The 27,062-nt window shown below is 47.0% G+C and overlaps 1 protein-coding gene across 2 annotated transcripts in view; it reads left to right on the top strand.

The window, feature by feature from the left end:
* Window positions 1-27,062, top strand: part of Prkca (protein kinase C alpha) — a 369,460-nt gene that overhangs the window by 300,253 nt on the left and 42,145 nt on the right. For both annotated transcript variants that reach the window (XM_051179526.1, XM_051179531.1), the window contains exon 9: window positions 25,752-25,889. In XM_051179526.1, coding sequence (XP_051035483.1) covers window positions 25,752-25,889 — 138 coding nt within the window. The remainder of the gene's footprint in view (window positions 1-25,751; window positions 25,890-27,062) is intronic.

Below are 27,062 nucleotides of genomic sequence, written 5' to 3'. Positions count from 1 at the left end.
CTGCTGGGAGAACGGGGCCCGACTGTAGAGCACTAGCCCAAGGCTGTACAGCCTGGAATGGTTGGAGATGGCGGGTACCAGCAATCTCAGCCCCATGCTTAGACAGAACACCTACATGAACTTTGTACATCTCCCGGCTTTAATTCCTTTGTACACCTTCTGGCTTTATTTCCCAGATCTTCCTCGGATGGTATCTGCTCACTTCCTGAGCATTTTGCCAACATTACAGCAGGAGACTAGGCAGAAGCCTGTAGCTGGGGGAGTCATAAGGAAATAGGCTTTCATGGCAGCTTCTATGCCGTGTTTAAATGGAATCATATGGTCTGACCTTAGGCAGGCACACAGTCCTGCAGTGGTTCTTCTGTTCAGGTCTACTATGCGTGTGAGAGCTGTGATCCTCCCCTCGGTGCCCAGGGTTGGCAAGGCATGCACTAGGGCAGAAAGAACAGGACTCGCATTTGAGGCCCACTAGCTGTGTTGGTAGAACATGGGATTGTTAATCCCAGGGTCGTGGATCTGTGCCCCATGTTGGGTGCCAAAATGTACATGGAGTTCTTAATTGGTCTAAGTAATAAAAACCCGGAGTCAGATATGGAGGAAAATGCTGAGAGATCAGAGAGAATGAGCAAGCCACCGCCACACCTTAGCTTCTTAGCATCTCAGCAGACAAGAAAGCAATTTCCTGTTTCTCCCTGCTTATATCCTGTTTCTGCCCAGCCATCTCACTTCCTCTCTGTCTGTACAGACCTCCAGACCTCTATGGTTAGCTATAGTGTAGCAAGCTCCATTCTCTGACCCTCAGACAGGCTTTATTTGTACAAGCAAGATATCACCACAGTAGGGTGGCCAGCCTTTCCAAACAGCATGTAAGTTAGCATCCGGATAAACTTTGGGAGCTTCTTTTAGCCGCCGCCCCCCATTATTTTCTTTCTCCCATTTCTAGACCGATTGCTGATGGCACCCCTCAGTACCTCTCAGCTCATAAGAGCGGGCAGCAACCTGTCCCTCGCCCATGCATTCTTCCCACTTTTGCACGCTTGGGCTGCAGACAAGTTCAATGCTGAGTTGTCACTGGCCGAAGCCCAAAGCGATTGTTACTCCTTTCTGAAACCTGTGTATCTCAGGGACCTCTCCCAGTATCTAGTGCAATGGGCATCTAACCTTTTGACATAGCACTGAATCTACAATACCTTGAGTCTCATTCATAGCTGTCCTGGCCTGCAGCATGGCCTGGACATGCTTGTCTGGTAATTATTCTGTCCGTGTCTGATTCCTTTTTTGTGGTAGTGGTTTTGGATTTTTGAGCTGGGGGAAAAGCCTGTCTATATAACTCATATTGCTCTTAAGTTCAAAATATGCCTCCTACCTCTGCCTCCCTGGTGTTGGGATTGGAGCTGTGCCCCATCACGCCCAGTCATCTCTGTGTTCTAGAAGGAATTAACAAGCTGTGGTTTCCTAACCTTCCCTAAGACATCAAAACTCACTCATTCTAATTTTAAAAAATCGAAATTAAATGAGCACCGACAGCTCTACCCACTGTGTTACAATTCGTCAGATAATTAGATGGATTTTTTTTCATATTTAAATTGTTGATTCTAGAATCTTGGCAAGCAGAATCCTCTGTAAGTGAAGCTGTTAGGAGCGAAGGAGAAAACTCCCAGGATGGCTGGGAAGGCTGTGTTTGCTCTTTGAACGGCTCAGCTGCCCAAAAGACAACACAAACCAGGGCCTTGACCACAATATTCACAAAGTGTCTCTGCGGCCCTTTAATCTGCTCCATGTTTGCCTTCAGATAAAGCACACATAGTCCCTGCGTCACAAACTAAATTACATTTCTTTTCATTTGTTCAGTAAATGAGGCTCCAGCCGTGCCCAGAACAAATAGCCCTACTTCCTGCTGAGCTTGTGTTCTGTACCTATGGATCCAGAGATGAAACAGGGAGATTACTGAGAAGCAAACACAATGTAACACCTTGTGTTGCTTTGCAATTTCCTGAAACCTCCTATAGAGGCTCAGCTGAGCCAGAATTCCAGAGTTTCCTCCTAAGCCTGGGACTCTGCTCCTGCTGTAGGCTCACCATCCCCGCTGAGAAAGGGAGGGGTCCCAAGGCCGGGTTACCTGTGGCTCAGCAAGTCTTCCCTGTAAAGGGTCAAATAACATCTGCAAGCCACAAAGTGTCCTTTGCGAAGTTTAGTAGCACTGCCCCATGGGAGCACATGCTGACCATGTGTTATAAATGAAACGGTGTCAATAAGATTTAATTTATAAAAACAAGTAGCAGACCAGATTTACTCTAAGTCATGGTTTACTAACTGCATTAAAAAGGAATGCATTTCTTCTTGAAATTACTTTCCACACAATGGGTGGGTTCTCTGTCATGTTGTACGGCTCTACTTTGAAATGAACAGGTAGAAAATGGAAAAACACCCTTGTGTAGGTGCAAATGGATGCCTAAAACCCATGTGTCTGTAAAATGAATTTCTGAAACATATTGTGTCTGTAAATCAGACATGTTGTAAGTCTGAGAGTATATAGGATGACCCCTGAATAGAAGGGGCTGCCCATGACTATTAGAAAAGGAGATGAGATCCCACACTGCGTGGAGACTTCTCAACTCAATGGTCTGTAGAAGACTTTCTCCACCTATCTATTCTCCGTCCCACTGGACTGGTTTCTCTCTGCCCACCAGGTCCCCATAGCTGCTTAATGAAATAACCACTCTGAGAATTAATATCTGTTACAATTTGACCCATGGCTTAGGCTTCTTACTGGCTAACCCTCTCTTAATTATTAACCCATTTCTATTAATCTGTGTATCACCACGTAGCCTTGGCTTACAGGTGATGTCCTGGTATCTTGACTCCCCCAGCAGATAGATACATGGTGTCTCTTCAACTCTTACTATCTCTCTCTATCCCTGTTCGGATTTCCTGCCTGACTTTATACCCTGTTAAGCCACTGGCCAAAACAGCTTTATTCATCAGCCAATAAGAGAAACATATAGTCACAGCATACAGAAGGACATCCTCCATCAGTGGTCTGCTTTAGGTTCCTGAGTAAAGATTCAAAAGTGTGCTTATCCGATAGGTGATTGGTAGAAACCACTGAAGCATAAGCAAGAGTGGAATCATAGCCAGGATAGCCCCTAGCAGGGCATGAGAGAAGTAACTAGGTTAGTAGTGCACATCGTGGTGATTCGCAACTGCTTCCGCTCCTGTGAAAGCCCAGTGCTTCCAGGGAAGTGATCATTTTGATCTTTTATAAAAGCCAAGCATACAAACTGTTCACATCTTGAACTGTACCTGCAAGCTGCATTCAGCTTTCCGAAGTCTGAGAAGGAAGGAAACAGATAGCTTCAGGCCACAGTTTTCCTTTGTTGTTGTTGTTTGTTTGTTTGTTGGTTGGTTGTTTGGTTGGTTGGTTGGTTGGTTGGTTGGTGATTGGTGATTTTTCCTATACAGGGTCTCCTGTAGCACAATTGGCCTCAAACTCACTATGTAGCTGAGGGTGACCTTGAACTCCTGATTCTCCTCCCTCTGCCTTCAAGTACTGGTGTATGAGCTAGAGTGCTGTTTTGGCAAGGCTGACTAGCCAGTGAGCCCTCGAGGCATACCTGCCTTTGCTCCTCTCCCAATTCTCAGCATATATATATATATATATATATATATATATATATAGAGAGAGAGAGAGAGAGAGAGAGAGAGAGAGAGAGAGATATAGATATATATAGGTGGGCTGACGTCACCATACCTGGCCATTGGATGGGTACTGAGGATCCAAACTTGGGTCATCATGGTTGCATCGTAATCAGTACTTTACTTAATGAGTTATCTCTCCAGCCCAATCATGGATAAATTCTTTAATCTCTGGCCTCTGTTTTTCTTGCTTATGAATGGGAAAATTACAGTACCTACTGCATGGGGATGCATGGGGATTAAGTCATGTTGCTGTGTAAACTTAGACAAGTACCCAGGACACAGTGAGGGCTCAGTCCCTGTTAGCCAGGCCCCTACTTCTTTACCTTTATGGCAGTTGATCGTGTGAAGTAGACACCTAACATTCAAGCTTCAAAACTCCAGTGCTCCTGTCTCAGTCACGTTTGTAGCAAAATGGGTTGTAAACATTCCTGGATCCCTTAGCAAGTTGTTCCTTCTACCTTCTTTCTCCTTGATCCTGGTACTCAGGCGGCTACTGAGGGGCACTGGAATGTGAGTGCTCTCCTGATTACAAACAGTGTCCCTTCTGAGGGACCTGCTTTCTTATCTAATGCTACCATGGCCTGAATCCCACCATGAGCATCTGGGTTCCTCACAGAACATCAAGCCAATCTCCCATGGTAAATCTGGTTTCCCCAGCCTTAGACTGACTTCACATCCCAGCCTCTACTTTCAGATGGCCACAGAGGACCAGGGGTTCTTCTTTCCACTGGGGTCATGTGAGACCCCAGTATTTGGAGTATTTAAAATATGTACAGTCTTAAGCTGGTCATGATAGCACATGTCTGTTATCGCAGCACATGGGAGACAGAGAAAGAGAATCAGGAGTTCCAAACCATCCTATGCTACATAGAAGTTCAAAGCCAGCCTGGACTAGATGAGACCACCTCAAAGCAAAACTAAACCATGTGTAGTCTGGCATGAAATAAGCAGTTAAGATAAAATACACAAGCTTTCAAAGACATAGTAACATGAAAAAAATGTAAAATGCTTCAATAACCACTTCATGGTCAATGTATACTGAAGTAATATCCTGGATATTTTGGCTAAATATATTATGTAGTCAAAGATTATAATTATCATTATATCCACATATGACCATTAGACATAATTTCAAAATTAATTTCAACTATTTCTTATATTGTTAATGAATTTTCTAGAAAAGTTAAAACAACATGTGTACATCTATTTCTGTTGTACATGGCAGATCTAGAACATTCCTCTTGATTAATAAAAATAATATGCCATGGGCTAGAAATGTAGCTAACCCAGCTGGAAAAGGCACTTACTGCCAAGTCTAATGACCTGAGTTCAGTCCCTGGGAGGAGAGAACCGACTCCCACAGGTTGTTTTCTGACCTCCACACTTAGGCCATGGCACAGAGGTACAGGCCTACTCTGCCACAGCCCACATGTGAAGGTCAGAGGACAACCTTCAAGTGCGTCCTCACCTCTCTCCCTTGCCTGAGGTAGGGTCTCCTGGCCGCGTCACAAGCCTGGCTGGATGGCTGGGCAGGAGTCCCATCTCCCCATAGCTGTGCCCTGGGGTGGCTGACACTGTACTGCTGCCTCCTGCCTGTACTGTACACGTGCTCTGGGGATCTGAACCTGGGTCATCAGGCTTGCTCGGCAAGTGCCTTTGCCTATTGAGTCACCCCTCCCTCTTCCCCCAGAGCCTGCCCCTGAAGGAACATAGTCTCACTTCACTGATGTCACCCCCTTTCCCAAGACAGTGCAGGATCAATCCCAGGGAGGCCCCACTAGGAAAACATGTAACGTGCTGTCCAAGGAGGTCACTGCCCCCCCCCACACACACACACACTTGGATTATTGAGAGCAGCAGGGCAGAGAGGGTGACAGCAGGGAACAGAACCTCACTGTCCTGGGAACTGCATGCTGGTGCCCACCTGCCAGCGCCCAGCTGGCTCACGTGTACCCCAGACACGTGCAGAAAAACATGCTGTGTTCCTGGCTACTGCTCAGAACCACACAAGCAAGGGTCTAAGCCAAAAGGAGTCCAAATACGTTTGAGGGTTGGGAGGGGCTGGTTTGGGGAGGGGAGTGGTGAAGGAGCCTCCCGAGGCTTGTCGTAAACATGCAGAAGGTACAAGGTCCCCCTGGGAACGCTGCCAGTTGTCTATTTCCCTTTGTCCTGGGAAACAATTTAAGATTCTCTCTTACTAATGAGCAAATTAATAGATTCCAATCACTGCGGTAGTCAACGTACTTAAATCAATGAAGACGAGATTCTGTGGGTAGGTTTATGAGAGGAAGCAGGCATCTTTTATTTACTATTGTCAAAATTGGATTTTCTGAAAGACTCCATTGTCTTTGAAGACTTTATCTAATTTGCAATGTTCTTTTCCAGATTTTTTGCGGGGGGGAGACAGCCCATTGGAAACCCTCAGATAAATCATAGCTATTTGTTGATTTGATCAGCCCTGCCATGGTTACTATAGAAACCTGAGTTCTCTCAGATGCCCTTTAGCCACAAAACAGAAATTTGATGTGCCCCCAGAACAGATTCTACTTCTATGGTCCCTAAATAGCTACTTAATTACTTTCTGAACTGGATGTTAAGGGGGTAAAAAAATAAATCTATTAAAAGGGCATCAGTTAAGAGATATTTTAATGTTTGTACTTCAGCTTGGTTTTAGAAGCAAAATCTTAAGCCAAAATAGGATATGAGGTGAAAGTCATGTTCACACATTCGTTAGATCGTTGGTCAATAGCCCTTAGCGCTGAGAAAGCCCAGAGAAAGGCTCTGATGTCACAGCCCAGGCTTGTGATCAGTGTGGAAGGGAAGACAAAGGCCACACTGGTGTCCTCCTGCTGGCCATGTGTCCTCAGCTTAATTTAATTTGGAGACACAATGCATAATTTTGTTGGGAAACAAAAGGAAATAAAGAAGAAAGGATTGCCCATCCTAGGAATGTACCATCCTAACGAATCCCTAAACCAGCGTGAGAAGCCTGGTGTAACAGGCATGACTTTGTGGCTGGATGTTGCTGGGCGAGGAAACGGGCAAGTATAACGTCGGGAGCGGCTCTCCCTGTGTACCCAGGTTCTGTACCCATGGGGGTCAGGGTGCGAGTGAGGACGGGGATGTACCCCTCCATTTACAGGCACTGAAAGAAGGGAAGGGGGAGCCGAGTTAAGGTGACAGAAGTCCCATGATACAAAAGCCTAGTGGGTCTGGAAAGACGGGCTAGTTGGTAGTTTACCAACAAGATGACCCGAGTTCGGATCCCACCACTCACATAAAAAGCCTGTCACAGGGCACGGTGAGAGTGGCAAAGGGTGCCATTGCCTGGGGTTTGCTGGCCAACCAGTCTAGCCACATCACTGATTCCAGGTTCACTGAGAGACCCTGTCCCCCAAAATAAGGTGGAGAGCAACCGAGGAAGACACCTGACTTCAGCCTTTGGTCTCCACATGCGCACACATGTATGTACACGTGTGCACATATGAACACAGATACACACACATACACCACACACACACCGATGCCCAATCCCAGCCAGATACAGTGCCGTATACCTGGAGTGTGAGCCACTGTGAATATAAGGTGAGTGGTAGACGTGGTGGAGATATAAGAGATCACCCTGCTTTTTACAGAGTGGATCTGCATTTTCATCAGATTCCCGGGTGCTCATTACACCTTCAGAGGTGCTGACTTCAAAGACGAAACCCACTGACTAATGGGCAAGCAGAGTCATCGTCTATAGCTACAGGGGGGATTAATGGCTCTAACAGGGAACTGAACCAAACCTCCTGCCTTCATGTGAATTAAGAGTAATTGTGTTTTGAAATATCTTTTTAACCACCACCCCCCCCCCCATATCAAAGAACTATATAATGTTGTGAGACATGAAAATTAGGTGAAAATTGAGTTTTCTTAGCAGGGCCCACATCCATTTCTGTAAGCATCTTGCCTGAGGCTGCTTTGGTGCTTCTGGGAAAGGTGGAGTCACTACCAGGAGTGTGTGGCCCAAAAAGCCTGAAAGCCTGGAGCCTCTGGTCCTCTACTGAAGTTCCCAGATTCCAGGATTAGCAGAATTTGGAGTGTGGATCCTGAGAAAGGTGTATAAAATCATGTTTCTTGATGGGAAAGGCACAGCCCAGAAGGGACACACTTGTGAAGTCAGTCGTGTAAGGACTCCATTCTCCTGTCTGAAACTGTTCTTATTCCCTGTCTCTTCCTCTACTCTTGCCTGCAACACTCACTTCTCTGAGCATGTGTATAAAGACTTAGGTTTTTCCGTCCGCCACCTGGTATGGTCCTGCCGCCACACCTGCCCCAATTAACACACTGAGACTCTGTATTTGATATAATGCTGTTGGCCAGGTACTAGTTTCTTATTGGCTAGCTCTGTCTTAAGTATTAACCTAATCCATTTCTATTAATTTAAGTATTTCCACGTGGTCTTCTTACCAGAGAGCGGGGACCAGCGGTTCTGTTCTCTCCAGTCTCTCCATCTTGAATCCTCCTTACTACTTCCTCCTTCCTCCTTGTCTCCTAGTCCCTCCTATCTTCCTTTCCTATTGGCCAACAGTGCTTTATTCATTAACCAGTATGAGAAACATATATACAGAATAACATCTCCCATCAGCTCCTCTTTTCTGTCTAAATAAAAAGGGTTTTAACTTTAACATAGCAAAATATATCACACAACAGTTATCAAGTAAGAATCACAGTTAACAATATTTAGTCCATTAACATTTAGCAAGATTAAAAGAAACTATTCTATCATCTATCCTATCTTTGTGAGTCTAAAATCCTATATGTAACTTATCTTTAAGCCTAACTAAGGAAAACTATAACCGTAACTGTCTTCAACTCCATCAAAGACCATAGAAGGATACTATATAAACTCTAGAAATGACAGAGACATCTCACCTGGTCAGTCACCTGAAGTTCTTCTGTAATCTTTCATCTTCAGCCCACAGGCCATAGTGTGTCTGGCAGACTCTTCAACAAAGCAGGAAACTTTACCATCACATGTGTACACACACACACACACACACACACACACACACACACACACACAGAGCAGTGTATATCCATGCATCTTGGTACTGGCTTATTTCCCCTTCTTCTCCACTTTCTTAAGTCCCAACCACATTAAATCGATGTAAACTTTGACATAATTCTCAAGCTTCCTAAAGCTGATACTATTGTCCATTGTAACAAGCTAAAGGTAGCTTCTTTGCTAGACACGCCTATCTCTGGAGGTGGTAGGAGGCCTTCAGCAGAAAGCCATTCTGGAGCCAGAAGGCATCCCACCCTTGACATGCCCAAAGCCCTGTAGCAGCTGGGTAAAATCCAGATGAGTCACGAATCTGATTGCTGTCAGAGGTAGACCAGCTTCCTTCCCACACTTTTTGTGATTCCAGAAATCAGGACTCTGGCAATTCCTAGCTGGTTGTGTGCATCCGCCCTGGGTGGGTCAGATCTTCACTACCTCTGTTCACTCTCTAAGACCCCAGAGTCTCAGATGGCACAAAACCTCCTCCTCCCATGTCTCCCTAGATGAGCAGGGCTCTCATAGGCTACAAACTCTCTTTGTCTGGTTGCCGGTGACTGCAGCTCCCGACGCTGACCAAACGTCACAGCTGGAAAACATGGCCACTCTGGTGATATGGCATGGTATCAAAAGGGCTTAGGACCGGAGGGGCCTCAAGAACCAAACCGGCAGTGCTGGAGATACTGCTCAGTGGTAAAGAGTGTCTGTGGTTCTATCCGAAGGCCTGAGTTCAGTTCTAGCAGTCATGCCAGGTGACTCATGCCTATAACTCCAGCTCCTAGGAATTCAACACCCCTGCACTCACAAGGGACTCACATATACCAGCCCACACAGAGCTATACCCTTGTACACATAATTCAGAATAACAAAAATAGATCTTTAAACCAGGTATGGTGATGCACACCTTTAATCCCAGCACTCAGGAGGAAGAAGCAGGCAACTCTCTATGAGTTCAAGGCCAGCCTGTTCTACATAATGAGTTATAGTCTGGCCAGGAGAACATTGTGAGACTTCTTCTCGAAATAAATAGATAGATAGATAGATAGATAGATAGATAGATAGATAGATAGATAGATAGATAGATATTTTTAAGACTTCAAAATGGCACTTCCCAAAATGAGGTTCAGGAGCCTGTGCCTGGGGTACTCATGGGTATTTGAGGGCCTTTGCGTATTCCCATGTAGAGTATGGGGACCATTACTGCGACCATTACACACACACACACACACACACACACACACACACACACACACACACACGCATATATATATGATGGTGACAATCCCCAAATTACATAGGTCAAAAGAGTACCAGGTCTCAGAAACCTGGTGCATTCAATGGCTCCTATGTCTTTTGCCCTTAACACAGAGATAGCACCACATCTTCCTAGCATTCACCATCCTGCTCCTGCCTGGACGCCCAGATTCCTGCATCCTGCCTGGACGCCCAGATTCCTGCATCCTGCCTGGACATCCACTGGGCCAGAATATGTTCGCTAGATCTCTTGTAGGTGTGAGGGGGAGGGCTCAGGCATTTCATGTTTTTCCCCCTTTCATCTATTTCCAGAAGGGGATTTTGGGTTAGTTTAGCATAGCCAAATATTACCAAGCCTTGGGCTTAGTTGTAAGCCCATCTGAGTCCAAGGGTAATTTCCCAGTGGCTAGTGGAAGACTTTGGGGTTGCACGGCACTTGTATTGGGGTGTTTCCCCTGGAGGTCTTCCTGGGATGACCTATCACAGATGGAAGTTGGAGGCAGGAATTTCCTGAAGCTTGTCAATGCATCTGGGCTCATCCCTAGAGGCACTAAAGCAAACGTGGTCAATGACCCCATCAAAATACTTCTAACTTCAAGATTCCAATGGATGTTTTTGTTGCTGGTTGGTTCCCTTTAAGCGTGTTGTAGATTAAGATCTCTAGCCAGAAAACAAAGCTTTGGCAGTTAGACTAAAATAACCTATTTTGGGAAACATTACAGATATGTGAATACTGACCTAAAGACTCATATAAGATATAAGAGAAGAAAATGTGTGTAAGGAGTACAGTTTTTCCACCCTCCGCCTGGTCTTGTCCTGCCACTGCGCCGCCAGCCCCAAATAACACACAGAGACTCTGTGTTTGATATTATGCTGTTGGCCAGGTGCTAGTTTCTTATCGGCTAGCTCTGTCTTAATTTTTAACCCATTTCTATGTATATCCACGTGGTCTTACCAGCGAGAGGCAGCTGGCGCTTCTGCCTTCTCCAGACTCTCCATCTTGACCCCTCCTTACTACTTCCTCTTTCCTCCTTGTCTCCTAGTCCCTCCTATCTTCCTTTCCTATTGGCCAACAGTGCTTTATTCATTAACCAGTATGAAAAACATATACAGAATGACATCTCCCATCAAATGTGTTTATACTTGGTAAAATATTTTAACAGTTTAACAGACAAAGCTTTACCACCCTAATGTCTCATCCATTTGCCCAGCAGTTTCAACCCCTAAGTTGCTAGCCTTCTGGGATTGAATGACTTTCACAGGGGTCAGACCTAAGACCATCAGAAAACACAGATATTTACAGTGTGATCCATAATGGTGGTAAAATTACAGTTGTGAGCTAGTGACAAAAACAGGTTTATGGTTGGGGATTACCACAACATGGAGAACACTATTAAAGAGTGGTAGCATTAGGAAGGTTGAGAACCACTGCATTTACCCCTCATTGCCCCTATTAAGGCTCAGGGATGCTATGACCCATTTGGGTTGTGAGAACCAGCCTCTCTGGCATCTTCTCTCTGAAGCTACCTCACACTGGGTCTCTGTGTCTGCTCTTGTCACTCGTTTCTCTGTTAAGAGGGTATCAGTAATTTTCACTAATGTTAGAAATTGAGATGGTGAAGCTTTTAGTCACAGAGTTTTCTAGACAACAGTGGAGAGCTGGAGGACGCAGATCCTGGTGATGTGGCCTTCATTGACAGGGACAGCCTAACCCATGTCTCCCAGCTTGTTTTACTGGGCACCTTGAGTTACTGAAGAGCCTCTGAATCCTCAAGAAAGATTTGTATTAGAAGCATGTATGTTTTCTGGGGATGTCCCTTGGTAGAGTACATGAGGCACCTGAGTTTGATCCACAGCATGATAGAACATAAACTAGGCATGGAGTCACACACCTGTAATCCTAACACTCAGGAGATAGAGGCACAAATGTCGGAAGTTCGAGGTCGCCAGGGCTACATAGAAAGTTCAAGGCCGAGCTGAGCTGCATGAACCCTTAGCAGGTAGAGAGTCGCATATGGGGGGAGAGGCTAACTTGAACTGGGAAAAGAGAAGAGACACATCCACAGGTACGGTGGAACTGTTTGCCGTCAGACTGTATCGATGCCCAGAAATGCCCCGAGGAGGGAGAGAGAATGGGCCTGGCCAGGTGTGGCTTGGTTCCAGGCTGTTCACTCTTCTGAGGATGCGGCAGCTCGGTACCCTCCAGGGACGGCTGCCACTGAGGCAGCCCCGAGCAAGAGGGTCCACTTTCCTGCCTGTGCCCGCCCCACTCCTGTATCATCAGGTGACCGCCACCTTCTGTGCTCTGTGTCTTCTAAATGAAAGCTCCTCTGTCGGGAGCTCTCCAGTGTTTGTCTGGTGGTGCTGTATCCAGAGAGTGGGGATGACAGCCGTTCCGAGCATCACTTTCCAGAGCTCCATTTCCTCTGCCCTCTGCTGTCTGTTAAAAGCCCGGTTTACGATGCTGAGAAGCAGCTTGGGAAGGTGGCCCCACTCAAATACGCTGAGCCGCCAGGCAGGTCCTTCCCTTGGAGTAGCTCCTTCTGTTTTCTCAAGAGTAGTTTCCCCTGGCCACTCCAGGGTGAGAAGACAGTTCCTGTTTATAAACACTTCCAGATGGATGAGACAAGTGGACAATCCTATGTGCTGTGTAACCCTTCTGCCTGTGTGATGTGACATGCCTAAGCCACGTGTCTTTGTCCTTGTTTCCATGTCAGAGACCGTCCTTCTGGGTAGAAGTAATATGTTGCAGGTGTTTTCTTGTCCCAGCAAGGTCCTGCCGCCCTTGCCAGCACCAAATAAGCACATGGATGCTATATTAATTATAAAGATGTTGCCCAGTGGCTAGGGATTCTTGTTGGCTAGCTCTGTCTTATTAACCCATTGCTATTAATCTATGTATTTCCACAAGGTCTTGGCTTACCAGAGAATGCCTAATGCATCCTCTCTTCCTGGGCTCACATGGTGACTCCTTCTGCCTATGTTTCCTAGAATTCTCATCTCCTAGCCCCTGTCTTCCTGCCTGGCCTATCTGTGTTTTATTATTCAACCAGTAAGAGAAACATATACACAGAAAGACAACCCCCATCAGTAACATGCACATTCTAAGTCCATATTTCCTAGTGTAGACACGGGTACAGAACACAGACATGGCTGAAAAGAGAAATAGAGGGCTGAGGATGGGTAGGTGGCTCCGCAGGCCGCGTCCTGTACAGACAGCTCTTGCAGAAGACTTGGGTTCAGATCCCAGCTCACTAACCACCCATAACTTCAGTTCCATGGGATCTAGCGCCCTCTTTTGGCCTCCACAGGCACCTGCATGCCCACCATGCACATAAATACATATAGGCACATACACATCCACATAAACAAATATTTTTAAAAATAGAGGGGGAGGGGGGAAAGACTAGGGCAAGGCCATCACCTCTCTAGATCCCCCAACTCTGGTGAACAACTGCCCCCTCTACTGGTGGCCACTCACTCTCACCTACCTTGGTATTGTAGGAAGCAGCTTGGTAGGAAGTGTCGCATTCCTGCACTCAAGCCCAGCTCTGTCACTGCCGGGCTGTGTGGCCTTGGCACTCGGTCACTTGGCTGGCTTGTCTTTTTCTGTCTCTCCAAGTCAAATGTGGAAGAGATAAAAGCCCCAACCTTGCAAGACTGCTTAGACGGTTAAACAAGCGGCTACAAAAGGGGCCTAGAACAAGACCTCACTGTTACTCCCTGCACCCCCCACCCCAGGAGGTAGGAATCAAGGGGCTGCCTGCAACGCTGTTTTCCTCAGTAGCCATCTCCAACTACACTCAAAAGCTGTGTCCTCCCACTTGGGTCTGAAGCCCCCGTTTGTGCTTTGGGGACCACGCTGGTTATTTTTCTTACCGCCATGACAAACTGCAGACAAGAAGCGTTCTAAGGGAGGACAGGTTTATTGAGGGATCGTAGCAGGGTAGGCGTGGTGGCACCAGGATGAGGAAACTGGCCATGTTGCCCCTGATGGTGGGAATGGAGGCTGGACGGGAAGTGAGGCTAGCCCATCCACAATGACCCATGTCCTCCAGTACAGCTTTCCCTGCTAAATGTTCCAAAGCATTCCCAAACGGGGCCACCAGTGGGGACCAAGTGTTCAGACACATGAGCCTGCTGGGGACACTTCACATCCAAACCACAGCATACAAGCAGCAAGGGGACCTTGGTTCAGCGCACTTCCCCCACCTGGGACAGAGAAGGCCCGTGACACGCCACAGCGCCTCCTCCTGGAAAGTTCCATGTTTGCTCTCACTTTGTGCATTTCTTGTGCCCTTTTATGATGAGCCCTGGGAGAAGAAATCCAGCTTGTTCTGTCTGAGACAGGAACTGTTACCCATGCTGGGGCAATGCACGAGTCACCCCCTCACACCTCAGAGTGGCTTTGCTCCTGCTTGGCTGCAAACTGATCTACACCTTGTCATCAACCAGTGGGTGATGGCCCCCAGAGGCTGTGTGTGTCTCTAAGCTGACACAGAAAAAAGCAGGACCTTTGGCCCCAGCAAGGGCCAGAGGCACGGCCACATTTGCACAGAACTGATGACTTGGGGTGGGAGAAGGTGCAGGGGGCAGTGCCAGCATGGTGTCATATTTTATCAGAGGTAATCTTTCTGTATCCCACACTGCTTCAGTCCCCAGAAGCATGTGAGTACCCATGTAGGGCACAGTAACATATTGATCATTGGCTCTTTCTGCCCTGTTTTCTAAGTCCCCATCCATTTTCAAGGCCTATGGGTTACACCTGAAGAATCCCAGGACATCTAGCCTGGATTTAAAAAAAAAAAAAAAAAAAAAAAAAAAAAGGTATGGTTTTAAAGGATCTGGGAGCCTTCTGCCTGCACATCTTTCTACTCCTGTTTGGAGCTCTCTATCCATGAAGCTACCTGTGCTTCAGCTACCTCCTCTCTACTGCAACCTGCAACAAAGTCTACACCTCAATTTTCCATAGCCTCCCAGGACCCCAGACCCCCCAGCAGCATCTTACACTAGGCCAGTGTCCCCCATATACAGACACAGAAAAAGGTATGGATTTATACCCCAGTCTTACATTGAGACCCCGCCTGCAGAACCTCCAATCCCAAGAACCTTGGGGACCTCTTGGCCCTCTCTGAGTCTACCTCTTTGGGGAGTGTTCCTACTGAGGCTTTGTCTACTCCCCTCTACCTGTCCTGAACCTCTTCTGATGTTGCTTGCCACCTGGAATGGTGGCTGGATACTATCAAAGCAGCTCTCAGTGCTGAGCCAGCAGAAATGGAAGACCCCATCCATCTACGATGAGGTAGCATTCCAGTCCATTTTACAGAAGACAAAACTGAGGCCCCAGAGAAATTACCCTAAGTGTCATTCCAGTCTGTGGCCACCCTTGAACATCTCCAGCTTCCCTATGCGCTGATGGCCATGGAACCCAGGGAGGAACCCAGGGCAGTACAGCTCCAGCTGCTCCTAGAAACAGGTGCTCTGTGGAGCTGCGATGAGATGCCTGGGTTTAAATTTAAAAAAAAAAAAAAATCACAAACATGGAATACAATAGAACTTATGGAAGTTCTGTGCTAAATATAATAGCAGATGGCTCTTCTTTCAAAATGCTTGCTCCTGTCCAGTAGAGACATTCCAGCATTCAGAGACAGACTCATAAAAGCCTGTGTGGTAACACAGGTTTGAGCCCCTTTGGGGTGGGGTGTGGTACTGCGCCCTTTCCCACGGCCATACAACCATGAAGGAAAGCCAGCTTCAGGGGCAGCCTCTGCTTGGGTAGCATGGGTATTTGTTTGTCTTCAGGAACTGACTTTTTATGAGCATTCAAATTCTAGAACATCCCCCGTAGTGGCTTTGTCACTTGAATTCTGCCCTTATGTGACGACAACCGTCATTTCCCATCATTTTGCAGATTGCTGTCTGCTTCCCTCTAAAGTAGAGGCTGTGGCTCTCGGCCCACTCCAGGATCCCTGGCAACTTCACTGCCCCCCTCTCTCTTCTGATCCATTCTTGGTCCTGTGACTTGCAAAGTCCGAGTGCATCAGAGGTTATAGAATATTCAGAAGACACAAAATGATCTATAATTGTTTGGGGTTTGCAGTTTTCTGTAAGTTGAGGTGCCTGGTGATTCTAAAACTCCCTTTGGCATTTTACCATCAGTGGCATTGGCGAACCCGTGGCTGGCTTCCATCTTCCTGCTCCAGGTTATCTCTGCAAAGGGCCATCTGGGAAGATGGGTCAGGTGCCGCCTTTGGGCCACTTTGCAGGATTCACTGGGACTCCACTGCCACAGGCTACCCCATAAACCTTAGGCAAAAGATCCTCATCAGGGTGCAATTGCTCCAGGAACTAAATACCACAAGAGGGCAGTAAAGACTTGCAAAAGAAAGACTCCTACATCTTAATACAGGCCATAGCAGAAGAAACTTGTTCATGAACAGGGATGGCAATTCAACAAATGTTCATCTCACACTCCCAATTGCTCCAGATTTTAGGCAACAATCACAGTGCTAAAAGAGAAGCAGGCAAAGTCTCCTTCCTTCTATTGCTTGCCCCAAGAATCCCTGCCTTTAAGAGGCACTGCGGCTGAAAAGCCATTTGCTTTGACAGCATGTGTGAATCCAGAGACTCCGGACCCTGAAAAGCTGGAGTGGTGGCAATCCCTGGCAGGAAGAGAGATGGGTTAGTGTAAAAAGAGTCTAATAATATCGTATTCACAGCCATTCCGCCCTCACTAGAGTTCCCTAAAGTGGGCATTGGATGAATTGTGCTGTCGGCCCCAGGAGAAGAAAGATTGTATTTTCATGGATGGAAACACCAAAAAAGGTAAACTTAGGAGGATCTCCAGGCAGGATCATTTGGGGATCCAGGGATCTCCCACAGCAACTGGGGAAAACTAAGCCAGGGACCACTTACCAGGTGAGGCACATTGAGCTGCTTCTAGACTAACCAGCCTCCCCCCCCCCCCAGGGATAGGGGACAGTTAGGTTAACTGTTGCTGGTGGAGGGGGAGGGGTACATGATGTCACACCCTCCCTGAAAAGTTATTGGCAGTTAATAGTAACTTGTGTGTGTGTGTGGGGGGGGTTGTTTGCTGTTCTGTAACTCTAGTGAAACTCAGGTGGGTCACCTAAAAAGGAAGGAAAGTGGCGAAGAGAGACAGAGGGAGATAGACTTAAAGTGGAAGGAAAACTAGCCAGGAAGGGGAGAGTCAGTGGGAATGTGGGAATGGGAAGGAAGTAGGAAATGGCGGGCTTGTGGGGACAAAATACTCTGTATACATGTATTTAAAAAAAAAAACAGCCAACTTAACAGGATGAGTCAAAGAACATAAGGGAAAAACAGTTAATGGTAAAGAAAATGGCATACAAATTGGCTACTGGAAACTCATAAGGGTTGGTAGAAAAATAACCAAACACCATTGTCCACACTGGGCAAAACTCTAACAGATCTGCATCTCAAATTCCTCCAACCCACCCACCCACCCTTGGAGTGTGACTCAATTGCCACAACGTGGAGGGTTGCTGGCTTCCTGTGACTTCCTGACTGCATTTTAACAGTGGCAGCCATCTGAGTGCATGTACCCATATAAACATTCTCATTCAGGAAACTATGGAAACGGCTTATCGTGTGTCCCCTGCCCTTGTGCTTTGCTAAAATTAGTACCTACTATTTTGGCGACACAGCCTTATTTGCCTGTACCACGTACAGCACCAAACATCACAGAAGAAACTGGATGGTAACTTGATACTGATGCATCTGGAACTTTATACAGTCGCTATCCTGATAAGTTAGCAAGGAGTTGTGAACACTTTATCTAGGTAAAACTGCAGGGCTGGAGATGAAGGTAGAACACTAGCCTCAAACAAAGGCTTGAGGCCCTGGGTTCAAGCCCCAGCATGGAAAAATCAAATCCATCAAAGTGGGAAAGGCCAGTGGTAGGTGAAGATAAATGGTCTGAGAATCTACAGGTCATGGGGCAGGAGTAAAACCTGCACCCAGAGGCCCATCCCAGTCACTGCCTGCCGTTGTTCTGAATCATGCCACAGCCACAGAGGCAGCAATGATGTAAGAGAGTATCTGGCCCACACAGCCAGAATTATTTACTGACCCTTTGCTATAGGGGGAAGAGGGCTAACTCAAAGCCTAGAGTCTGGGCTTCAGAACCAAGGGCGGAAACAGACCTGAACATGTCACTCAGACCCCCTCATCCATAACCTCGGTAGCCTTGTGTCCACTGATCACCAAATTCTCTCAGAGGCTCTGTCATCCTCCTGAAGTTGGTGACACCCATTCTGGGGCCTAGAGTGCAGGAGGATCAGCCTCTGCAGCCAGTGGGCCCCATGGTCCTGTGTTGGGATCTACTTGAGAGAAAGTAGCAGGAACAATCCTGTGAGGGGCTGGAGGCGGTGGAGACCATCCACAAGGTCCGTACATCTCCATCTGCATGCTGCAGGTATCTTCATCACAGGCAGGCTAGGGTCCTCGGGGACCCTGCTAAGGATGACAGACCCTGGGAAGAGTGACTAGAACACACCTGAGTGCTTGCTGTTCAGCTGTGACTCCCAGCTTGGGGAGGAAAGGCCAGTCAGCAGGTGTTGGCAGTCGTCCAGGCCCTTAAGTCCAAGGGTATAAACAAGAGCATGCAGTCAGGAGGAAACGGGGCGACGATAAAGGTGGCCTCCTCTGGGGATAGCTGCTTGCTGTCTGTACAGGTGACCTATCCTTCTGCTGTCACCTACTGTAACCAATCCACACAGGCCATGAGCCTTACAAACATGACCCTTTGCTCACAGCCCTCAAGCCTAGGAGGTTAGGGCTCAGGGCAGACACAGATTTGATACCTGGTTCATAGATGGACCCTTGTCCTTGTTTCCCTAGAAAACACGAGGCCCTTTCATAAGGGCACCCCTGTTGTGACCATGGAACCCTGGTGACTTAATAATTCTCTCCCCCTTCTTCCTCGTACTGCCATATCAGGAGTTAGGATTTCCTCATATGAATTTGGGGCAAAGGGTAATCCTTCAGGCCATGCCACAGTTCCAAGACTGTTCCTTCTGGCCCATCAACAGAGCCTGCATGAGGCTGGGGATGGCTGTGAATTCAACCACACACAAAATCATCACTCACCTTACTTAAAACATTCAGAGGCGCTCGTGTGTGTGTGTGTGTGTGTGTGTGTGTGTGTGTGTGTGTGTGTGTGTGTGTGTATGTGGTTTGAAAATTAGTTGTGAGGCTCAGGGTGAGTCACTTAGAGCAGTGGTCCTCACCCTTTGTCAGGCTGTGACCCTTTGATACAGTTCCTCGTGTTGTGGTGGCCCCCAAGCATAACATTATTGTCATTGCTAGTGTTGTGAATCATAATGTAAATATCTGATAGGCAGGATAGCTGATATGCGGCTCCAGTTCATCCCCAAAGGGGTCACTACCCACAGGTTGAGAACTACAACTCTAGAGCATGAACTTTGAGATGACCATGTCATTTCCTGATATCAAAAGGTGGACACACCTGAGTGAAGATGGTTCCAAAGCCAGATCTGAAAGAACACTGCTAGGAGTCTCAACCAATAGCATATAGCGATGTCCTAGAAGAAGTCAAAGCCTGTCTTTTGTAATTAGTGTGCCCTGACTCCTTGAGCTACCCGCCTCTTTCCCCTGACCTTCCCATCTGTCCCTGAACAGTTGGCAGTGGGCACCACCCACCTTGCCCCATCCAAATCTCTTGACCTAGTGACTCTGCATCTCCTAAGGAGTCTCAGAACAAGAGAAAGATTCACACTGAAGATAGTGCATCTGCCTGCTCTAGCAACAGTAAAGAGAGAAACAAGACAGGTGTCTGACAGCAGGGAGTGGGGATCCTCTAACCCATGCCGAGGAAATGCAGGTTACAATGGAATTATGTTTCTGTTCAATATAGTGTGAAAATGTGGGCTGGAGAGATGGCTTAGCGGTTAAGAGCACTGGCTGCCCTTTCAGAGGACCCAGGTTCAATTCCTAGCATCCACACAGCAGCTCACAATCATCTGTGGCTCCAGTTCCAAGGGACCTGAAACCTACACACCAATCTCCATAAAATAACATCTTGCATAACATCTGTAGAACGATACCAGTGATTGTCTCTAGCTGATAAAAATCATAGGTACTTACTTTTTCTTTAAAAAAAAAAAAGTATGTGTCTTAAATTTTTCTAAAATGAACAGATATAGAAGAAATAACTGTGCCTTTTACAAAATGTTATGTGGAAAGGCACTTATACATTCGTTCAGATAATTTGAGGAACGCCACACCCCAGGCATGTCCTCAGTTTTGGAGATAGACCAGAGACAACTCGGCAGAGGACCTCAAGCCCTCTCCAGTGCAGAAAGAGAGGTGACACGTGCACATAGAAAAGAGACCAGGAAGAGCGAGCAGGAGGGAACACAAGCCACAGGAAGCAAAGTGACAGGGACAGCGGGCACGGTGAGTGAGGGATCCTGAGGGTTTTTACGGCATCGCTTGCAGGATAGCAGGAAGATGAGTATGCCCTATGTGGATTCCAGGAGACAGAAAGCACAAAGGTCTTCAGGGGACAGCACGCTTGGCCTGTTCCAATAAATGACAAATGAGTTAGCCAGAGAACAACAGGCTTCTGTGTGTCTCCCTGTGTAGCCCAAGAGCCTGTAATGCCCCCCTGAGTAGCATCCTTTTAACCTGTTGCCTAGCAACTGAGTAGCAGGACTAGATGTCAGGACTCACTGCTGTTTGGAAACATGGGCACTAACCTAGCTGACAGGTCCCTCTAGCAAGCCCTCCTTGAGTCCGCATGATTGGCTTCTGAAGCACTCAATTGCTCCGAGCCAATATTGCAGCATGGTTGAATACACCGCCTTGAAGGCAAAGTCCTGTGCCTTGGTCCTGTGTGGCACATCTGCTTCTGCTAACCCTGCCCCACTTTGTGGAACAGTGCTAAAATGCCTTGTCAGTGTTCAGATAATGAGCCCAGGGCATTTTCATCATGAAAAGGAAAAAAAAAAATATGTAAGAGAAATCCAGAACAGTCCATGTGCTTCCAGGGTTGGGTACCACTGGCCTGTCTACCCCTAGAATGTCAGAAGTAGAAATGCCCCACCACAGCTCTCAAGCTCAGTGGCAGTCACTGTGTTACACTGCAAATAGCTGTGATAAGTACATCCATCAAAGCCACGCTCAGACTTTTATTGAAGACATGTTCACAAAAGAGTTTAGAATCAGACCACTTAAAGTAGAGCCGAGTGGGATTAGACACGGACCCCCACTTTAGTGATTTCCCAAAGGACCACCAGGAGACTTGCAGTCCTACTGAGATGTGGGTCGTGGGGCTTGGATAAACCAGAACTTCTTTTCAAAATTTCTAGGCAGAGAGGCATGCCATGAGAGCCAACAAGTGATAGCAGTACACTCACCCCAACACTGGGTCTTTTAAGTCTGTTTGCTTGTTTAGCAAAGCCAGCATACACTCAGCACACATGATTCAAGTAAGGCAAGGTGTCTTGGCATGAACTTAGACTTTGACCATTGCGGCTACCAAAGGTCAAATTATCCCAGCTCTGCTTCTGCAAATGCTTTACCCTGATAGAAAATGTGTCTCCTACCACCCCGTCCTTCATATAACTAATGCAGGTTATTACTGTGATATCATTATTTTATGGATTTTAAAGTCAGACCCATGTAACCCTGGCTGCCTTGAAATCTTGGTCCAGCTGCCTCTGTCTCCTGTGTGCTGGAACTGATTTCAGGGTTATACTACCACACCCCACGATGATGCAAATCATTTGGCATGGAACTCATCCTGGTTTTAATTTGAAAACCCTGCATTAGTGAGCTGAGTGTAAGACGCCTTGGACAGACGAGTCCTTGGACACAGGTAGGAGCCATAAATACATACATACATACATACATACATACATACATACATACATACGTATATATGTATCTTGACTCCCAGCACATCAGGGTTTGCAGATCAGTTTCCTATTACATGGTTTCCTTGTCTCCCACTCACCCTGTAGCCCTTCAGGGTCTAGAAAATGCCTCATCATTCCAAATGAGATTCATTATTAGTTGGTTATTAGCTCATTTCCTCATGAGGAGTGGACACTGGCTGGTCTCAGACCCTGGAAATCCAGGTGGCATTATGCAGCCAGGCTTGACAAATAAATGCTCAGGTGCCATCTTTTGAAGAATCCAGATTCCCCAGGCACAACTTATTTTAATCAAAGCCAATAGCATATGCTATACTTTTGTCTAAGGACAAAAGAAGAGAGGAAAGTTCTAGCATTTAGAACTGCTTTGTTCTACTGTACAACATCATACATCAAGGTTTTCATTTTTCCCATTTTGAATAATTTCTATGCTGTTTTGTGTTTGTTTGTTTCTCTGTGTAGCCCTGGCTGTCCTGGAACTAGCTCTGTAGACCAGGCTGGCCTCGAACTCAGAGAGACGCCTCTGCCTCTGCCTTCTGAGTGCTGATATCAAAGCTGTGTGCCACCAACGCCCAACTGTGTGCTTTTCTACAACCCCTTTGCCTTAACCCCATGGTCCTCAACCTTCCTAATGCAGTGACCCTCATTTTGTGGTGACCCCCAACCATGACATTATTTTCATCGCTACTTCATAACTATAATTTTGCTACGGTTCTGAATTGTCATGTATATATCTGATATGCAGGATATCTAGCATGCAACCCCTTGAAAAGGTTGTTCCACCCTCTGGCTGAGAACCACTGCCTTAACCAACCTCAACCCAGCCCTGTAGGGAACTTGACAACTGCAGAAATCTTGGTTTGGTCTCCTGCCATCCCCTCTCCCAAGAGGCTGTGAGGCCTGAGGGACATGCACAGCCTCCAGACATATGCAAGGGCCACAGGAAGCCATAGTCCCTTTTCTGTTGCTGCAACAAAATACCCAGAGCTACCCGGTATATGAATTAAAGAGGGTTATCTCACTTATGGTTCTGACAGTTCAGAAGCATGAGCCAGTATCCACCTGCCCTGTGGCGAGGACGGACATCAGGCAGAAAATGGAAACATGGAAGGGGTCTTCTGTGTTCTACTCCTATCACTGCTGTGCTGCTGTCAGCCCCAGCCGTCCAAATCCTGTTTGCTCTCACCCCAGCAGGGCATCTGCCCCTGTTGGTCCCTGTTTACATTGCTACAGTAAAGGATGTCAGCAGGTGGCAGTGGGCTCCAGCTGTACCCTACACACACATATATTGATTCGATTTGCGCTCCTGGCGAAGGAAGTCCACGCTACACTCGTGACAGCCAGAGTAATGTCAACAATATGCAAGTCAGGAAGGACAGGTCTCTCGGTCCTGCTGTGAAGCCAGTTGCCAAGCAACCCATTCAAAACCAAGGGGAAGAAATGGTGGGCTCAGAAGAAGAACTTGTTAAGGGATGGCTGCGCCTTCTAGAATGTGATCCCGGGAAGAAGAGAAAGCCAGCATCCCGTTCACAGCATCTGACCTCCTAGAAGGCCTCTAGGACTGTCCCCAAATTTCCAAACTCCCCCAACACACACACACACACACACACACACACACACACACACACACACACACTCTGGCTGTCTTCTCAAACACCACAGTATCTTAAACTTTTCTGCCTTTGAGTGGGGCTTTGCCCAAAGACAGACCCAGATCAGCAGAGTTTAAAAAACAGGTTTTTCCTGTTGCTTTAGAAAACTCAGTATCAGAGGTGGCTTGGTGTCCTTAGGCAGCAAGGTCTACAGATGGCACAATGGAGATGGCTCTAGAACGCTCTGTAGGAAAGCTGGGGTGGTAGGCAGCGCCACTCTGGATGGCAGCACACAGATAATGATACCTGGGCCATGTATACCTCAGGCAGGGGTGAGCTCTAACTACACCCCATGGGTTGGGCCCCCACCCCCGAGCAGCCAGCTGTCCATCTTGAACACAGTTAATGACACTACCTTGTGATCTGGCCCCACATACTGGCCTCCCTCTGTGAGTACAGCACCCTCATCCCAAACCACAGAATGAGCCATCTCCGATTGAGCTGCACTTTGGGGGGAGACTTTTCCTGAGTGATATGAGCCTCCACTGGTCATGCCCGCATTCCCACCATAACACAGTGTAGGGGACTGCCTATATTGGGTTGGCCTCTGTGGGGGATTGTCTCCACTGACATGGGAAACCCTTGATGATAAAGAAACAAACCTACAAATACACATTTCCCCTAGAGCTAGGACCCAGCCTTGCCAAGGCATCTGTCTATTGTGAGACACCCCCCCAATGCTCCCCCCCCATTGGCTCTTATATTCAAATGCTTAGTCGCTGGGTAGTGGTACTCTCTGAGGATTAGGAGGTGTGGCATTGTTGGAGTAGGTGTGGTCTTACTGGAGGAAGTGTGACACTAGGGGTGGGCTTTGAAGTCTCAAAATCCTGTGCCAGGCCCAGTCTGTCTCTGCCTGATGATCAGGATGAAACTCTGAGCTACTACTCCAGTACCATGAGTACCGCCATGTTTCTGCCATGCGCCTGCCATGGTGATAATGAACTCACCCTCTGAAGCTGCAAGCAAGCCTCCAGTTAGGTGCTTTCTTGTATAAGAGATGGCTTGGTCATGGTGTCTCCTCACAGCAATAGGGCAGTGGTGAAGATACCTACTCAGAAGGTGTTGACCACCCGAGTGAGAACCTAGCCCCTGCTACTGAGCTCAACCCCACACTGAGGTCTGCTGCACTGAGGGAGAGGAGGTGCTCCTAACCTGCCTCACTCTGCAGCCCTTTAACACAGTTCCCCATGCTGTGGTGACCTCCAGCCATGAAAGTATTTCCATTGCTACTTCGTAACTGTAACTTTGCGCTATCATGAACCATAATGTTAAGTATCTGATTTTTGAGCCTTGTGAAAGAGTCATTCAACACCCAAAGGGCTTGAGACCCACGGGTTGAGAAGCAGTGATTTAAAGCAGTTGTGCTTGCTTTTGAAATCGCTCCCATGGCATCTCGTTTGCGTCTTCTTTCACCGAGCCCTCTTCCTTTTCCTCATTGGCAGTGAGAGCGGGACTCTCCGAGAGAGTCTGACACCAGTGGCTCTCTCCAGGGTTGCCATGTGATGTGACTGCAATGTACAAAAACTGCTTTTGGTCCCATAGCATCATTTACTGGATGTCCTCCAGGCTGATGTGAATGCAGATGCCAGGGGCTGACTGTTTCTTTTCATCAATCTAACTCTTAACTAAAAAAAAAGAAAAGAAAAAAAGAAAAAGCCCCATTCTTCCTGCTCTCTTGAAAGTAGCAATAAATCATCCCCAAAGCTCACCAATTAGGCAGCTCCTCCCTGGAGAACATTCTGCCTGGGTACAAATTTCCTTCATATGGATTAATTTTGTTACAAAACCTACAACTAAGAAAAACATCCACTCACAGACTCATTTCCTTGATTATGTTAGCAATCTCAAGACACTCTTCACCCTCAAGCAGTCAGCTTTCCATGCCAGAATTAGGATTCACCTGCCATGGGCAGGTTCTTTCAAATGAAGTCTCTCTTCCCTGTCCAGAGCTGTTCCTAGGTGAAGAGCTTTCCCTTTGTAGATCTCCCCAGGGGATGCATACAGCCGCTGACCATCACCCCTTACCCTCCATTTCTTTTACTCAGCCTATCGCCACCATTCACAGCTGACATCCGGCTTATGAACTGTGTGCTGGTTTCTGTCACTCTTTCCATGGGGGCAAAAAAAGTGACCAGTGGCTTTTTGTGTTTGTGTGTCTTCCAGAAAGCCAAGCTCGGCCCTGCTGGTAACAAAGTCATCAGCCCTTCAGAAGACAGGAAGCAACCATCCAACAACCTTGACAGAGTGAAACTCACAGACTTCAATTTCCTCATGGTGCTGGGCAAGGGCAGTTTCGGGAAGGTAAGAAGGGAGGAGCTATGCATAAATGTTCATCAGTATTGCTCAGGGTTAGATCATATACTCACATCCCTCAGGTAATCCGGATGTCGTTAAAAACAGCATTGGAGAGATGACTCGGCAGTTAAGAGTACTTGCTTTCCTTCCAGAGAGCCTGTGTGTGTTTGGTGCAGCGCCCTCCAGGCAACTCACAACCAACCACCTGGAACTCTAGCTCTGGGACATCCAGCATCTCTGACCTCCACGGGCACCCATGCTCACATGCACACACCCCACCACACACACCTACACATATGTGCACAGTTAGAAATAAAATAAATCTCTTTTGAACAACTGTGATGAGATTGGGGAGATCACTCAGTCAGTGAAGTACTTACAAGTAGATCTGAGCCTGTGTGAGGTGTGCTGGCATACGCTTACGGTCCCAGCACTGGGGACAAGTGGATCCTGAGGCCCAAGTGACCAGCCAACCTAGTCTACTTGGTCAGTTCAAGTGCAATAAGAGACCCTTCCTCAAAACAACAAAGGAAAAGAAAAGAACAGGAAAATGGTGGATGATGCCTGAAGCTAAACCAGCATGAACATACATATGTGGTCCCTCAGTGTACTTACATGCAAGTATGTGCACATGGGTGGGTGCACACATTACACCTACACACACACACACACACACACACACACACACACACACACACGTGCTATAACCCATAAAATGCCACAGAGTTTGTGGTGCCCCCCATTTCCCAGTATTCAGACTAGAAGGCATGCTCCAAAATGCTAGCAGAATGATTAATTCTCACAATGAAAATAGAACATGAACTTGCCCTAAGCCTGGGTGATCATCATACTGAGACCATGCAATGGGGCTGTGTGGACTTCAGTCTGTGTATCGTTTGGCCTCTGTGACCCTAAACCTTGTGAAACACCCATGAATTGATTGTGAGCCTGCCTTTTCCTTTGTGTTCTTGGCCTTCAAGGTTGCAAAGGTTACAATTTACTCTCAGGATGTTTCCAAAACATGAATATGGATAATTCCAGACTAATCCCATTAAAGAATATTAAATATCCCCATTACCAGGCAAAATAGCAACTGTGTATATTAATATCCTACACTGTCTACAAACCTGGATACTTTTAAAAAGGATTATGAATGATGAAGGAATTTTAACTTGTGGT

The sequence above is a fragment of the Phodopus roborovskii genome, unplaced genomic scaffold, assembly GCF_943737965.1.
Source record: "Phodopus roborovskii unplaced genomic scaffold, PHOROB, whole genome shotgun sequence".
Classification (NCBI taxonomy): Eukaryota; Metazoa; Chordata; class Mammalia; order Rodentia; family Cricetidae; genus Phodopus; species Phodopus roborovskii.
The sequence above is the reverse complement of the archived record's forward strand: the minus strand, read 5'-3'. Positions and strand labels throughout refer to the sequence as shown.